The 16,147-nt window shown below is 35.0% G+C and overlaps 1 protein-coding gene across 1 annotated transcript in view; it reads right to left on the bottom strand.

Annotated features, from left to right (window-relative positions):
• tweek (transmembrane protein KIAA1109 homolog tweek) overlaps nucleotides 1-16,147 on the bottom strand; it is a 1,221,702-nt gene that overhangs the window by 503,906 nt on the left and 701,649 nt on the right. The window contains 1 exon segment of the mRNA XM_090406645.1: nucleotides 15,579-15,725. Coding sequence (XP_090262771.1) covers nucleotides 15,579-15,725 — 147 coding nt within the window.

The following is a 16,147-nucleotide window of genomic DNA, read 5'->3' on the forward strand; positions in this document are numbered from 1 at the left end:
TTCTTTCCGTTCCCGAAGACAAAACCTCTCTCACATAAGATTTTATCTTTGAAAAAATGTTTTGTATGGGATTAAGCATGTGCGAATATGGTGAAAGTAATTTTAATTGGCATGAATAATTAAAACAAATATTTGACAAATCAGTGGCTTTATGAATTCTTGCATTATCCATGATAATCCAAGACAAATGTAAAGAAGGATTATTGCTATGATTTCAAAGCGTTCAAACATGAAAGTATTAAATTTTTCAGCATCGCATGTACTATTTTCAATTGTAAAATATCCTTGACTTAGTGTAAAATGTCCTTAATTTATTCCAAATGCTATATTTAGTGTTTTTAGTTTCTAATTTAATAAATAACATTCATTTTGCATTATTCAAAAATAGATTGTTTAATAATGAAAAGAGCCGCAATTATTCATTCAAAGAGCCGTATGCGGCTCCGGAGCTGCAGGTTTCCGAACCCTGGGTTAGAGGGATAAAAGTTTTACAGTGGTTACAATTCATAGTTCCAGTCTGAAAAGAAGGTCAAGTTCAAGGTAATTTGATTCGATTTCTCATAGTACTAATCTTTAAAACTGACTTCAAACAATGTGAGAGTGCAGATGCATTTCCCTACTGTACTTCAGGTAAGATTTAAACTTGAGTATACAATAAGAAAAGGCTAAGAAATTGTGGAATAGAAACCTGAAGAATAGGCTGGATTCAAGACAGATGGATTGTCAGGATCAGATTTTTACTTTAAGATAAGCAGTTAAAAAATCATTGAAATGTAATTAAGTTTTATATTTGTTCACTTCCCGAATCTCTGGTATCTAGTCTTTGATGAAGTTTTTTTATTTCTAACCGGTCTCAGATCCATAAGTTAAAATTGGTTTGAACACTGTCTTGTATACAGCTAGTTTAGTGTTTTGACTAATTTCTCTCTTCCATATAAATTGATTCAGTTGACTACCTAACATGCCATCTTTGCTAATTCTGTTATCTATTTCCATATTTATTATTATTATTACACTGGCACTACCCCTATAGAGTTCTAAGATTCATCATGGGAGACACAAATTATCGACATAATATCTATCATACCTCTTCCTTGAAACCATAGACAGACTCACAACTGACATACGCAACCCATTCCACTCATTTACAACTCTTCAAGCAAAAAATCTAGTCCTCATGCCCTTGCTAATCCACACTCTTACCCGACTTCCAGGGATGACCTTCTGTTCTGCTCCCTCTAGCCAAATGCTGAAACATTTCTCCTGCATCAATCCTATAAAACATTTTAATTAACTTAAATGTTTCTATTATATCCCCCTTTTTTTCCCCTTTCAAACAACTTTTGCAATCCACAAACCCTTAATCTATCCTCATAGGCATTCCACAGACCGCTCACTCTCTTGGTCACTCACTTCTGGATCCTCTCCAGGGCTTCTTCATCCCTAAGAAACCAGATTATTGTGCTGAGGTAACCAGACCTCAGCACAATAATCCAGATGTGGTCACTTTATAAAGGAGTGATAACTCCCTTATCTCTTCTTGTTAGTGTGTTCTTCAATAACCAAGTAGTCCTGTGAGCTACCCTAGATACTTTAGCGATATGCCCTCTAAACTTCAGCTCTCTATCTATGACTCAAATCCCTGGCTTCATCAATTTCGCAAAGTACAGTTCCTTCAATGTGATACATAGATTGTAATCTTTGTATCCCAAAATGCATAATTTTACACTTTTCTACATTTTTGGTGATATAATTGATACTTCCAGATGGCATGCACTGGATGAGCAGTGTGATTGTGAGCTCACAGTTAAATCATTGTGTGGACACATAACTTGACACTTTTCCACATTAAATTCACATCCACATGTGAGGGTGGTAGAGAGTGAGGAGATAAATACAAAAATGAGCAAAGGTGAATATGGTATGAATAATGGAAGCAAGTCATGTGACATTTAATTTGCCATCTTCATCTAAAAATTAGCCTAAATTGCTAATAGTGCCTAAGCTGAAATATTTTACTTGTTCTATAGGTTCTCCATTTGTGATGCAGTTAATGTGTTCAGTGTTTCTATTTATTTTCAAAGCCTTTGTCTTTTATTTTCTTTTTCATATTCTTAAACAGCTTTAATTATTATTATTTAGCTTTCACAATTAAAGCTACCCTTGATCGAAATGCAATCAATCTTTTGCAGTCCATCAGGTGTTATCCAAGTCATTTTACGTATTTCTTTACATTTAAATAACAACAGAGAACCTACAGAAATAAATATTTCATCAATTTAGATGCAATTTTCAGCGAAGATGGCAATGAAATATGGAAACTGATAACATAAGCAAATCTGCAGAGTCCTCTGAATAAATTTATATGGGATAAGAGAAATTTAGTGGTATACTAGATGGATCAGATACTGGCTCTCTGAACGATACCAGCAGGTTGTGTATGATGGAGCAGTGCCTCAAAAAAAAGGAGGGTAACTAGTGGTGTACCTCAGGGTTCTGTTCTTGGGCCCCTGCTGTTTAACTTGTTTTTTGAAAACATTGGAGAGGGTCCAGAGGCGAGTGACTAAGACAATATCAGAACTTTTGAATGATGGCTATGGAGAGAGGTTGAAGAGTGGATTGCAGAGTTTGGTTGATAGGAGGAAGAGAGGTGATATGATAGAGACATTTAATTTAGTGAGAGGATTTTATCAGATTAATTAAGAGAGGATTATAAAAACAGTAGAAGGTGAGAGGGGAAGAACCATAGGTCATTCCTGGAAGTTATGTAAAATTGTGGTGAAGAGGGGTGTGAGGAGTAGATTTTTTACATGGAGAATTGTCAGTGAATGGAACGCATTACTAGAACATGCTGTTAATGCAAGAGTGTTAAGAATTTTAAGATTCTATATGATAAATACATTATCAGTTGAACGAATCTCCCCACGACGAGTCTTCCGACTCCATGGAGGGTGTAATAATAATAATAATAAATTAGCAAAATACAAGATAGAGTTCTAAACTTTAATTTATGGATGTGAGAGTTGGGTCAGACACAGAACTCTTGATCAAATACTAGAAAGTACAGATATGAGAGAGTTCTGAGAAAAATTTGAAGTGAAGAGATATCATGTAAAATCACACTCTAAACATTCAAGAATGTCAAAGTAGAGACTAAACTAAGGTGATATAGACATGAAAAGGGAATGAGATTAAAAACACAGGAATACCTTGTATAGCGCGGTTAATTGGTTCCAAGAAGGACAAATAGGACAATAATAACACGTTTCGCGTCATCGTTTGTTTCGTGTACACACACAACATGGCTTTGTCGGGCGACTCTTTTTTCTGTTGGTGGTAAAATTTCCAAATAATGAAAATCCCGATTCCTCCTGATATTCTCTGATGCTGTAAGCTCATCCATTCCAACAAAAACTGAGATAAATTGATCTCTAAATTTTAATGCAGTCATTGCATTTCCAGTAATCATGTTATAAAATTTATGCACATTTTGAATGTATACCTCAAAAATGCGTATTGCCAATTTCTTTGGCTCTAATTGTCTTTCGTAAGGTGGAATAATAAGAAAGCATTTGATCAGAAAGATTGGTGTCTGACATACCCAAATTATAATCCCTAACGATATTTGGTTTTAATTGAAATTTACCATTCCGATTTTGCGCTTCAACCATTTCAAATTTGTGCATATTTGAAATGGAAAGAGCTTCCCTCTTATCCTTCCATTTGCTGACTACAACAGGACCTCTTCTTTGCCAGACAAATTCCCCTTTCTTATAGCGCGGTTAATTGGTTCCAAGAAGGACAAATAGGACAATAATAGCACGTTTCGCGTCATTGTTTGTTTCGTGTACACACACAACATGGCTTTGTCGGGCGACTCTTTTTTCTATTGGTGGTAAAATTTCCAAATAATGAAAATCCCGATTCCTCCTGATATTCTCTGATGCTGTAAGCTCATCCATTCCAACAAAAACTGAGATAAATTGATCTCTAAATTTTAACGCAGTCATTGCATTTCCAGTAATCATGTTATAAAATTTATGCACATTTTGAATGTATACCTCAAAAATGCGTATTGCCAATTTCTTTGGCTCTAATTGTCTTTCGTAAGGTGGAATAGTAAGAAAGCATTTGATCAGAAAGATTGGTGTCTGACATACCCAAATTATAATCCCTAACGATATTTGGTTTTAATTGAAATTTACCATTCCGATTTTGCGCTTCAACCATTTCAAATTTGTGCATATTTGAAATGGAAAGAGCTTCCCTCTTATCCTTCCATTTGCTGACTACAACAGGACCTCTTCTTTGCCAGACAAATTCCCCTTTCTTTAGTTTCTTCTGAATAACATCTGGTGGATTGTTTTTCCTATTATTTCTCAATATTCCACACACATATGTTTTTCTGTTGGTAAGCGATTCTGTTAGAGCTACAGAATTATAAAAATTGTCCATATGCAATAAATAACCCCTGTCTAAATATTCTTCCATCAAGTGGAATACAATATCATATGCGTTACCCATTTTCGCTAAAGAGGATTCAGATTTTCCTGTATAAATTTTTATTTTTATCACCAATCCATTCGATTCATATAGTTCATAGAATTTCATGCCATATTTATGTTTTTTGTTTTTTATGTATTGCCGAAATGCCAGTCTACCACGCACAACACCATTGACTCATCAATACATAAGTTTCTGTCTGGTGTGTAGCTATTTCGCATTACACTATTAAAATGATCTAGGACTGGTCTTAATTTGTGCAATTTATCATTAGCTGCTTAGGAATTATCTGCGAAATGCAAATGATGCAATAAAATTTGAAATCGATTTCGGCTCATTTTAGAGTGCCAAAATGGCAAATTGTAAAGTTGATTTGTACTCCAATAATGCTCAATAGATGGTAAATTACAAGGACCCACATGAAGTAAAAGTCCAAGAAATAATTTCATTTCAGGTATGCCTGTTGCTTTCCAGTTTGAAATTCTTTGACTTTTTTTGATCTGTGCTCGGCTTTGCTCAATATTTTGTAAAGCATATAAATTGGTTTGTTCTACTAAAATTGTGAGAAAATCTTCAGAAAAGAAAAGTTCAACTAACCTTTTGAGACTGAAATTTCCAGTGTCAATTTTAAAACCTGCAGTTTCAACAAAGTCAAATTGTGGGGGTTCTTGTTCTGAATTTTCCCAATAAGTAGATGTTCATGTATTTGGCTGGATGCTAACTTCATCTTCAAAAGTTTCTTCATCATCTGAGTAACCGCTAGAGTCGTCTGTAGGATCATCTTTGGAATCGGAACCAAATATTTCATGAAAATCATCATCGCTCATATTAGTATAAGCTTCTACTTCTATATCAGTAAGTTTTCTTTTACTGGCTATGGCGAAATTGAAAGTTCTTAGAGACTAGAAACTAAAACTAGACTAGATGCAATAAACACCATCGTCAGCGCATGTAATATATAGGTGGAAGTGATACGAGATTACTCGTAGTTGGCCTATGAAACAAAATTCTGTCTGATAAGCCGGCTACGAGATTACTCGTAGTGACCTTGAAGATGGGGGTGATACGAGATTACTCGTAGTTGGTGCATGAAACAAAATTCTGTCTGATAAGCCGGTTACGAGATTACTCATATGACCTTGAAGACACGAAAGCGCTTGGCGTGCAGGAACAAACTATGCCTGAGGAGCGTGGCAGCGAATTTGTTAAGCCTTGGGCATCTGATGAATAACAGATTGAGTTTGGATGCCTGTAAGTGGCAGTGCACATTGTTGGTAGTCTATGTCAGTGTTTTTCAAAGTGTGGTAACCATTTTGCATCCCCCCCCCCCCCAGGGGTATACAAAAGGTCTTTAGAGGATACAAAGCATTTTAAAAAATTTTATTACTTTTTTTTTACTTATATATATTTGCCACCATATTATCATAGATAAGTGTAGATCTATTCTATAATTGTTCATGTCCTTTTTTTTTTTTAAAGGGAAAATGTGTCCCTTTCCATATATCAACTAACCACTGTTAGAACCATGTCAGCTTGAAGACACAATTTCATTCCAATGTGGTTTGAACTATTTGCATTAAAAGTTTAAACTCATATAGTTGGAAATCTCTGTTAAATTTCAGAATCATTTGTATCTTAAATTAGAACAGTAGTCAACAATTTTTTGGCCACCCATGAACATGCTACTGGGTTTAATTCACGTATGGACCTCAAAAACCATCTTATTCATGTGGAGTCCCATATATGGCTAAAAATAATAAATATCACCAAATTAACTTCTTCCTAACAGAAACACTTTCATTCATGTCCTTAAAATTTTTTTTTATTAATGAAAATATACATTTCATAATTTTTGTTTTTACTATATGTATATTGGATTCGCATAACTAAAAATATATTTAATAATTAAAAAAAATGCTTCATGTTTTTAATTTATCATAACACAAATGTTAAAAAATAAATATCTTTATAATTATATAAGTCAAGCAGATATTAGATCCAGCATTATTTCAAAACCAAATGTAGAAACTATGAAAGTTTTGTAAGGTAAGTTGATCAGAGAGCTTATGGGAATACATTCTCCAGCATTCACAAGTTGCCTTAGTATGGACCTATGTCTTCTAAGTGGTCCATAAAATATATTCGATCCATACTCGTGAATGCTGGGTAATGTATTCCCATAAGCTCTCTTCTTTACGAAACTTTCATAGTTTCTATATTCGGCTTTGAAATAATACTGGATCTAATAACTACTTGACTTATTTAATTTTACATCGCTTAACTGAAGCGTTTTGGATCTTTAGTAAATATCTTTATAATTATTCATACTTGAATGAAATATTACTAGAACTTTTTACTAGCACACTGTTTTTTTGTTTTTTTTTTCCCCAGTAGCATGGAGTCTTATTGTTTTGTTGATTTTTTAGGGTATATTTTTATTGTTTTTTGCAGGAGATATTTTTGATTTCAATAACACTATAATTTTTATACTGTCTTTCATGTTAAAATATACAGAATAGGGGTATGCAGTAGAGGTGAAGAAATTGTGGACATGACTTACTCATAGGGAGTGACCACACCCAAAATCTAGCATGGCCACAAGAGTGCTTCCTTCAACCTGTTGCACTCAGACTCTCTTCTCTCTAGGCACAACCTGATAGGATTATTCGACAGCTGATCAGGAAGCCACTCAAAGCATTACCAATAGGTTTGGTTTAATATACTATCTAGTGGCTGATCTGCAGAAATTATTTTCCTGAACTACTGACTTCCCAGTTCAATAAAACAGGTGATAATGATACTGAAAAACAGAATGAAATTAATAGTAATAGTGAACACAGTGGAGGATAAGTGTGTGACTGGCAATAAAATAGCATAGCAAGAGTGAATGATAATGATAAAATAATGCAAGATTTTAAAGCTGAGTTGGCGAAGATGATGCAAGAGATGAGGTAGATGTAGAGTAAAATTAAAAGAATTGTAGATACATATGGAAGAGTGAAGAAATTAAAAGAAAAATATGTCAGTATGAAAGAGGTAATGAAATACCAGCAAGGTGGCACTGTATGGAGATTCAATTATTAAAGGTGTAGTAAATGAGAACATACACAAGGTTTGTTTTCAGGGAGGTAAAATTAATAAAATGATTGAGGGGTTGGATATGAGGAGTAAGCAAGCAAAAGAATTGGTAGTGATAGCAAGGATATCACTTGGACAAGGATATAGCAAGGACTGGGAACAAAGAGAATGTCAGACTGAATATCAGAAGGTTGTCGAGAAGGATAAAAGATAACAGTATGATAAGAAAGGTAGTCTGGTGCCCAGGTATGACAATGATGAGATGAAACAGAGAGCAAGGATTATGAATGATACATTAGCAGAAATGTGTGATGATAAAGGAGTGCAGTTATTAATGTGCAATGAATTTGAAGGCTGGATTAAACTGAATAAGACTGATGGAATGCATTTGAATAGTTTTGGTGTAAGTCATTTGGAAAGACTGCTGCTGGAAAGGAAAGTAATGAATGCAGAGAATGAATCTGAGCAAGTAAAAGTGATGTGAAAGAGCAGGAGAGTAAGGAAGAACCGAATGAAGTGGTGTTTATGAATGAAGAAGAGGGTAGCATGAGTGTAGAGAATGAGAGAATTAGTGTGCAAGACAAACAGGAAAACCAGGTAGACTTTAGGACAGATGGGGGGGAACAGAGCATGAAAAAAGGCTGATGCTCAAAGAGGATGTAAATACGTGTAGACAAGAAGGGAATGAGATGGCCTGCATTTAATGTGGATGTAGGGAAAACAGTCAGATTTGAAGAAAGTTCTGGGATGAGTAAGGAGAAAAAGAAAGGGCTTGAGGAAGGCATGGAGAAGTCACATCTAATAAGTGGTATCAGTGAAACTTGTTATAGATCCAAGAATGAGCTATTATATTTGTATACAAAGGCTAGAAGTATCAGAAACAAGGGAAATGGGTAAACAAAATCAATGCAATCAATGATTGCATTGATTTTGTTTACCCAAACATTTATGGATTAAGTGAGAGATAGATGAGGATAACAGGAATAGAGATGGAAGGGTAAAAAGGGAGGTGGAGTGCTATTGATGACAGAAAAAGAGTTATTTCCATACAAGGTAGAGATGCAAGGGGAAATAGTGGCAGAGGTTTTGAGGCAGTATAGTGTGAGAAAGAGGTGAATAGCATGAAATACGTAGTCAGAATAGACCCGGAAAGACTGCTGCTGGAAAGGAAAGTAATGAACACAGAGAATGAATCTGAGCAAGTAAAAGTGATGTGAAAGAGCAGCAGAGTAAGGAAGAACAGATTGAAGTGGTGCTTATGAATGAAGAAGAGGGTAGCATTACATTATCCTTCACACTGTGAAGAGCAATGTAATGTAGGATAATGTGAAGACTATGAAATGTATAAGCAAACAAGTGAAGCAAATAAGAAAAGGGTGATCATTATGGGTGATTTTAATTATGGCAATATAGACTAGGATGATGAGACAGCAACCAGAAGTAAAAAAAACAAGTTTCTTGATATCACCATATTTTGAAGGGATGTGTCAGGGAGTTAATATCTGCCTTGATATATTTGTTTAATATGAGTCTTACATTGGGTCAAGTTCCTAAAGGAGTGGAAGGAAGGCACGACTGTATCGCTTCATAAGGGAGGCAATAAGAACTCAAGCATCAAATTACAGGTCAATCTGTGATGTGATTGTGTGTTGGTTAAAGTGTTGGAAAGGTGGTGGAAAAAAGGATCAAGAATTGGGTTGACAACAGTGGTTATTATCTTTGATGGATAGCACAGATTTGAATTTGATAAAGGGAGGTCATATTTTAGTAACTTACTTACTATTACAATAACATGACAGCTGCACTGGATGAGGGAGATCGATATACAGTAGTATACTTAGATTTTGCAAAGGCTTTTGATAGATTACAGCATGATAAGTTGTTAGGCAAACTAGAGCGGATGGAGTTGGATATTAGACTAGTGCACTGGATTGGAGACAGGCTATCTGATAGCCTGTCTCCAGCAAGTCTTCAGCAAGTTGCATATGGGGGAGCAATATTCAAGAAGAGGAAAGCCAATAGTGGTGTGCCTCAGGATCTGTTTTAGGGCCATTGCTGTTTAACTAGTGTGTTTATGATATTGAGGAAGACTTGAATGGGGATATTCAGTAGTTTGCAGATGACACAAAGTTGGAACTAATTATGAGGAGTAGAACAGATGTGAGGATATAGTATTAGAAGTGGAGGAAATAAGACATCTTCTGGTGATGGCAGATAAGGATCTAAAATTTAGAGGATACACTGCCAAAATTGGGAGGACAATTTTGACAACGATGCAGAGGACATTGACTTTTAGAAGTAAGGAGATTATGGTTCCATTGCATAAGGCCTTGATTAAGCCACATATGGACTACTGTGCACAGATTTAGTCACCTAGTTTTAAAAGGATGAAGAGATGCTGGATAATGTCCAGAGGCAATTGACTAAGGTAGTTTCTGATGTCTGAAATGTTGAATAAGAAAAAAGGGTGAGAAAATGAAATTTACAGAGGGGGTGATAAGATAGAGATATACAAGTTGGTAATGGGTTGATACAGTATTAACATTGAAGAGGTTTTTCATAAAATGGTGGGAGATCAGGGAAGAACAAGAGGTCATTCCTGGAAGCTGTGTAAGGAGGGGTGTGAGCAAGGGAATGAGTGGCATATTTTTTGAATAAAGAGCTATGAATGAATGGAATGCATTACCTGAGAACATGGTGTTTGCAGAGAATTTGAATGCATTTAATGCAAGGTATGATGGGCTGTGTGTATATGACAAAGAAACCCCCTGATGAGTCTTTGACTACATAGGGTCATAGGATGATAATTACTGCCACCAAGTTAGGTTTTCCAGCTGCTTGCAGAAAGATTCAATTCCAAATGATAAAACCATCACCATCAAATTCCTGCCATGTACCCTCAAGGGGTGTACAAGATATGATAGTACTACATGAAAAATTTACATCATGACTAACTTCCTATCTACAATTCTCCTCCTAATCAGTCTGATACTTGTCAAGACTCCAATTATCAGGTCTTATATTTCTATCGTCTAAGGCACTTTGTACCGTATCAATCCACCTATATCTTGGTCTTCCTCTGGGTCATTTTCCTGCCAGGGATGCTGACAATGTCAAGTTCTTTCCTAATATTCTTGTTTTTAATATAATATTGCCATTGTGCCATCTGTTCGTGCCTCTAATCTTTCTCAGGACTCTCATATCTCATATCTGTGGTCTCTGGTCTTTGGTCAAGTGTTTTACTTCTGACCCAGCTCTCAGATCCATAAGTTAAAACTGGTTTGAACACTGTCTTGTATACAGTTAATTTAGTGTTCTGACTAATTTCTCTCTTATTCCATATGAATTTATTCAATTGACTTCCTACCACATCAGCTTTGTTGATTCTGTTGTCCATTTCCATATTTAATTTACCATCTTCATTAAAAATCGTGCCTAAGTAGCTGAAATGTTTTACTTGTTCCACAGGTTCTCCATTCTCAACGCAGTTGATATTTTCAACAATTCTGCCTATTTTCATTGTCTTCGTCTTTTTATTGCTGATCTTCATACCATATCTATTACAACAGTTATTCAATTTAGTGGAAAGCTTGCAGACATGTAGCGGATTTATTTAGAAGTATAACATCATCTGCATAAAGCAAAGAGCTGACATTAACATCTCCATTTTGATATCAGGTTTAATACCACTTTCCTTCATAATGTGATCCATATAGATAATGAATAACAGAGGGGATAATGTATACATCCTTGTCTCACACCAGATTTAACATTAAACCCTCTTTCTGTACTTCCTTCAATTCTAACTGCTGACTTACAACTCAAATAAAGACTAAGTATTGCTTGATATAATGCCCCATTGACACCATATAACTGTAGCGTATTGAATAGCCTCTCTCTTGGCACCTTGTCATGTGCATTTTCCAGATTGACAAAACTTAAATACAGATCTTTGTTATATTCCCATGATTTTTCAACTATTTGTTGTAAAGTGATGATCTGATCTTGACAGCCTCTATTTGGCCTGAATCCAGCTTGTTCTTCACCAACCTTTTCTTCCACAATTCTTTTCAACCATTTCTCAAGATTATACTTGATAAGATTTATACTCGCATAAATCTTACCAGGAACATTCAGTAGGGAAATACCTCTGTAATTCTCACATTCAGTTTTATTTCCCTTTTTATATATGGGTACTATGAGAGCTCTACTCCAATCATCAGGAATTCGTCCCTCTGTCCAGGACTTCTGAACTATGCAGTGCAGCCACTGTAAGACTTTTATACCACCATACTTCAGCATTCCTGGTAGAATATCATCTACTCCTGCTGCCTTTCCGAATTTCAAGCTTTTCATAGCTTTTTCTACTTGAAGTATGGATATGTATTACCATCATTTTGTATTTTGGTTTAAGCCAATAAGAATACAATTTGGTTGGCTAAATCCCTAATTGCCAGCCCATCCTCATCCATTCAGTATCCAGGTAGATATCCAACAGGGTGTACCACGAGAATGTGAGGATTGGACATTAGGTCAGAAGCCCTGGTCGGTTCTCCGCATTCCTTTAAAGGCTATGGAGGTCTCCTCTCAGTTATACAGCTTTGACCCTTAAGCACCCCTAAAATGATAAAACCATTTATTTATATTTGCAATGCCTGGGAAAGATGTATAAATTTAGCAAATGCATGCTAACAAATTCACACCGAAATATAAACTTCATAAGCCATTGGTTTTCTTACTGCTCCTTTTGCATCGCAAGAAACAACTAATTTTGAACTGGTTGTAAATGTACCCTGAAAATGTCTTATGAAACATCAAATGTTTTGATGTTGCAAATGTTTTATGCAACATCAAATGATCACATTATTGATTATCATCCAGCAAACCAATGGCATGCAATCAATGAATACAGTTCAACAGAAGATTTTTCATTGTGTAGTGGAATGCAGCTGGTATCATATAGATTTAGAAGCGTCTATCCACTCATCTAATGATCACTGGGAGGACATGCAATATGCTGATATTGGACTTCACCAAAACCCAAATATCTTGAAAATGTGTATGAAGGAATACATCACTCTGAGATGTGTTCCTTCAGGCTACTTTCTTGAGTTCATTAGGATTCAATTAATTCTCTGTTTTTTTCCTCACTATTTTTTACTTAAAAGATTCAGATAATTTTTATTTATCACATTAATTCTAAAGGAATAAGAGATAGTTGCCTTGTTATTGATAACCACACATACACAGATTAGTCGCCATGTAAAAATTACTGGATTCCATTTCTTGCATTAGAGGAGGAAGGTAAAATTTTCATTAAATGAAATGTATTCCTCTAAACAAATACACAGAGTAATACATTACATCTACAGGGTGTTCGGGATAAATTTGACAGTTTCGTAAGGAAAAAGAAAATCTTCTTTGTATCTATTAAATTTAATGAATTGACAAAAAAACATTACAGGCAGAGTTAATTACAATACTATCAACAAGATTTACTCAAAATAACCACCATTAGCATCGATCACAGCTTCAATTCTGCTTCGGAACCTCGAACAAGCTGATGCTACAGTCTCCCTGGGAAGGGCCGCAAAAACTGTTTTAATTTTATACATTAACTGGGCTTTTGTATTACTGGAAGTGCGATTGGTGTCTTTTTCAACTGCGCCCCATACAAAATAATCCATGAGGTTAAGGTCTGGGGAGTTTGGAGGCCAAACATTTGGACTGGTGAAGTCGTAGAAATTTTCAGACAACCATTTTTGACTTTTCCCAGAGGTGTGGCAAGGGGCCGAATCCTGCTGCCATACATACGGCCTACCATTGGCTACCCTTGTTATCCAGGGCTTGACTACAGTTAGCAACTCCACGAACAAAGCCCGAATTCCAATGCCAGGGTTCTTCAACACCTGTTCCTGCAGATTTGCGAGGAATTCTGCTGTACGAACGCAATCAGATCGTCTGCTAGGGATCTTTCTTCTTGCTACATCCTCGTAGTCACCATTGCAAGTCTCTAGTTCATGCCTGATTGTTTTTACTGTATTCAGGGAGCATTGGGCAGCAGTCGTAATATCCTTATTTTGATGGCGGGCACGAATCATCATGATACAAGTTATTCTCTTCCATGATTCAGGTGGGTTCCAGCTATCCATCCTTTCTGACATCTTGTATATGAATGAAGAAGGGTCCAAACTTTTAAATGAAGAGAAGTGTGTGTTAATACATGTAACTTACGGAAAAATATAATTAATTATAAATATGTCAAATTTATCCCTAACACCCTGTATATCCAATATATTATTACTACAAAGGAATCCAATGACTCATTGGGAGAGATTTTCAAACATTATCTATTGTATCTCTCCTTGAATGAATTCCTTGACAAAGCATTTACAACAGACTCTAGCAACCCATTCAACTCATTTAACACACACCAAGCCACATTCAAGAAAAAGATCTGCATAAGACTTATATATGACAATATATACAACCAGGAATTGCACAATGTGAGTTGAATTCAATTAACATGTTTTGAAAAAATCATATACCACCTTTTACTTTACACAATGCAAATTTCCAGTTAACATGATCTTTTTATATGATAGCTGAAAAAGATTTGAATCATGTGCTAAGCTTACTGTGTATTAGGAGGGCAATAAACAAGTGTTTGCCTGCTGCCCACTTCCATGTGCCCCATCAACCATTGGAAGCAGACACATCTCTTGTTTGTCTCCCACTGATATAGTCACGTGCATACTTTCATTTAAAAATTCTAATTTTCTACCCCTGTTCGACATGGATAAAAGAAAGAGTGAAAAACAAAGTGACTGTAATAATAATAATAAATCAAAAGTTACTTTAGCTGAAAAACTTGAAGTTATTAAAACACATGAAAGTGGTGTAAACCATGTGTATTTTTATCTTTTACATGGTATACAGAGTTAGGAGCTTATTTAAAAGGTATTTTAAAAATTATTTTTGGACATTCCTGAGGTTGACTGTGTGTGTGTGAGACAAATCAGTTTTTGCATAGTTTTTCAGTTACACTTTTTAGCATAATTTCTGCTAGTAATGCTTTTATCTCCTATTTCAAATGCATTATGTTATTAAACATCCCCCACCCACTTTAATGGCTACTACAAATTTTTCCTTTTCACTGTGCTCTGTCTCCTTTAATCTGGGTTACTTAGGAGGAAACATGCACAAAATGATTAAGACAAAGCGACCAATATGACCAATATGATTAAGACATTTCCAATCATATTGGTCACCAGGTGACCAATATGATAGGAAAAATTAAAAATTTTTTAGAATTACTGATGATCTAAAAGGTAAAAAAGTTTCTCATAATAAATTTATGTATTCATTATGAGAAATTTATTCACATTTAAGGTCATCAATGTGTTCTGAGCAAATTTTTAATATTTCTAACGAAACAATAAATTTCCTTTCATAATGTGTACTTAAAAATTAATCCAGCACTGCTATAGGGACCTAATATTTTAGTGTGTGTAATAACACAAAAAAACCTTGGAACCTCAAAAAGAAAGAAGATTATTTATTTTTTTATTTGTAATCAAATTTCTGGGTCTGAAATGCAGCATCAATATTAATGTCATAAGAATAAATTCCTGAGCCTGATGCCATCGCCTCTTTTTCAGGAAAGTTTTCCAGGATTCCCCCCCCCCCAAATTTTTACATATACAAAAGAAATAGGCACTATTTTCCAAGCACACCCAATGTGAATCACTGTATTATAAATAAGTAGCTCAAAATATGCAATAATCAACACAAATAATTTGTGTCTCTATCTGTCCTTAATTCAGATATTTAATTTTCAACTTGGAGTGGTTTTAAGCATTACTAATAATCAATATACTAATAAATTCCATATTGCTAGTTTCAACAGTCCCACTTCAACAAAACATTCTGTTTTAGCAAAATAAATAATTATGAACATTAATTACAATATGAATACAGGTTATAATTCAACTTACCACTTCCTTGTGGCGCAATTGTTCGAGAACATATTTCATAAGTTCCTTCTGATACCACGCACAAATTCATAATATTGTTATCATTAGGATCTGGCTTCCAATCATCTAGGGAGGTCTCAAAGTCATCAGCAAATCTAATACACAAACCTGAGACAAAACACATTAATAAGCATAATGATTTAAAGAACACAATTTTAATTTTCTTTGTGGCATTTATGGTTAAAGAAAATTATAATTAAAGACACCTTTTCCTGTTCTTTTTATTTTATAATGATTTGTGTGAGAAAACTTTGCAAGGTTTTTTTCATGTAATTAATTTTACTCAAGTTAGAAAAAAAAATAGTGTGTTAGTTAGCAATACTGCATAAAGGATTAGGTTATTTCTCTTTATAATGCCTTGACACATTCACATCTGGACTGCTGCACTCAGGTCTGGTCTCCTTGGTTTCTTGGAGATTTATCATTATTATAATCACAATAATAATAATAATGGCTAACACTGCCATTCATCATGTTACTTCAAGGAGGTGGCAGAGTCATGTATGTTAATATTCCCACAGATACTTTTT

The sequence above is a fragment of the Typopeltis vanoorti genome, chromosome 16, assembly GCF_054136105.1.
Source record: "Typopeltis vanoorti isolate ZY-2024b chromosome 16, IOZ_Tvanoo_1.0, whole genome shotgun sequence".
Taxonomy (NCBI): Eukaryota; Metazoa; Arthropoda; class Arachnida; order Uropygi; family Thelyphonidae; genus Typopeltis; species Typopeltis vanoorti.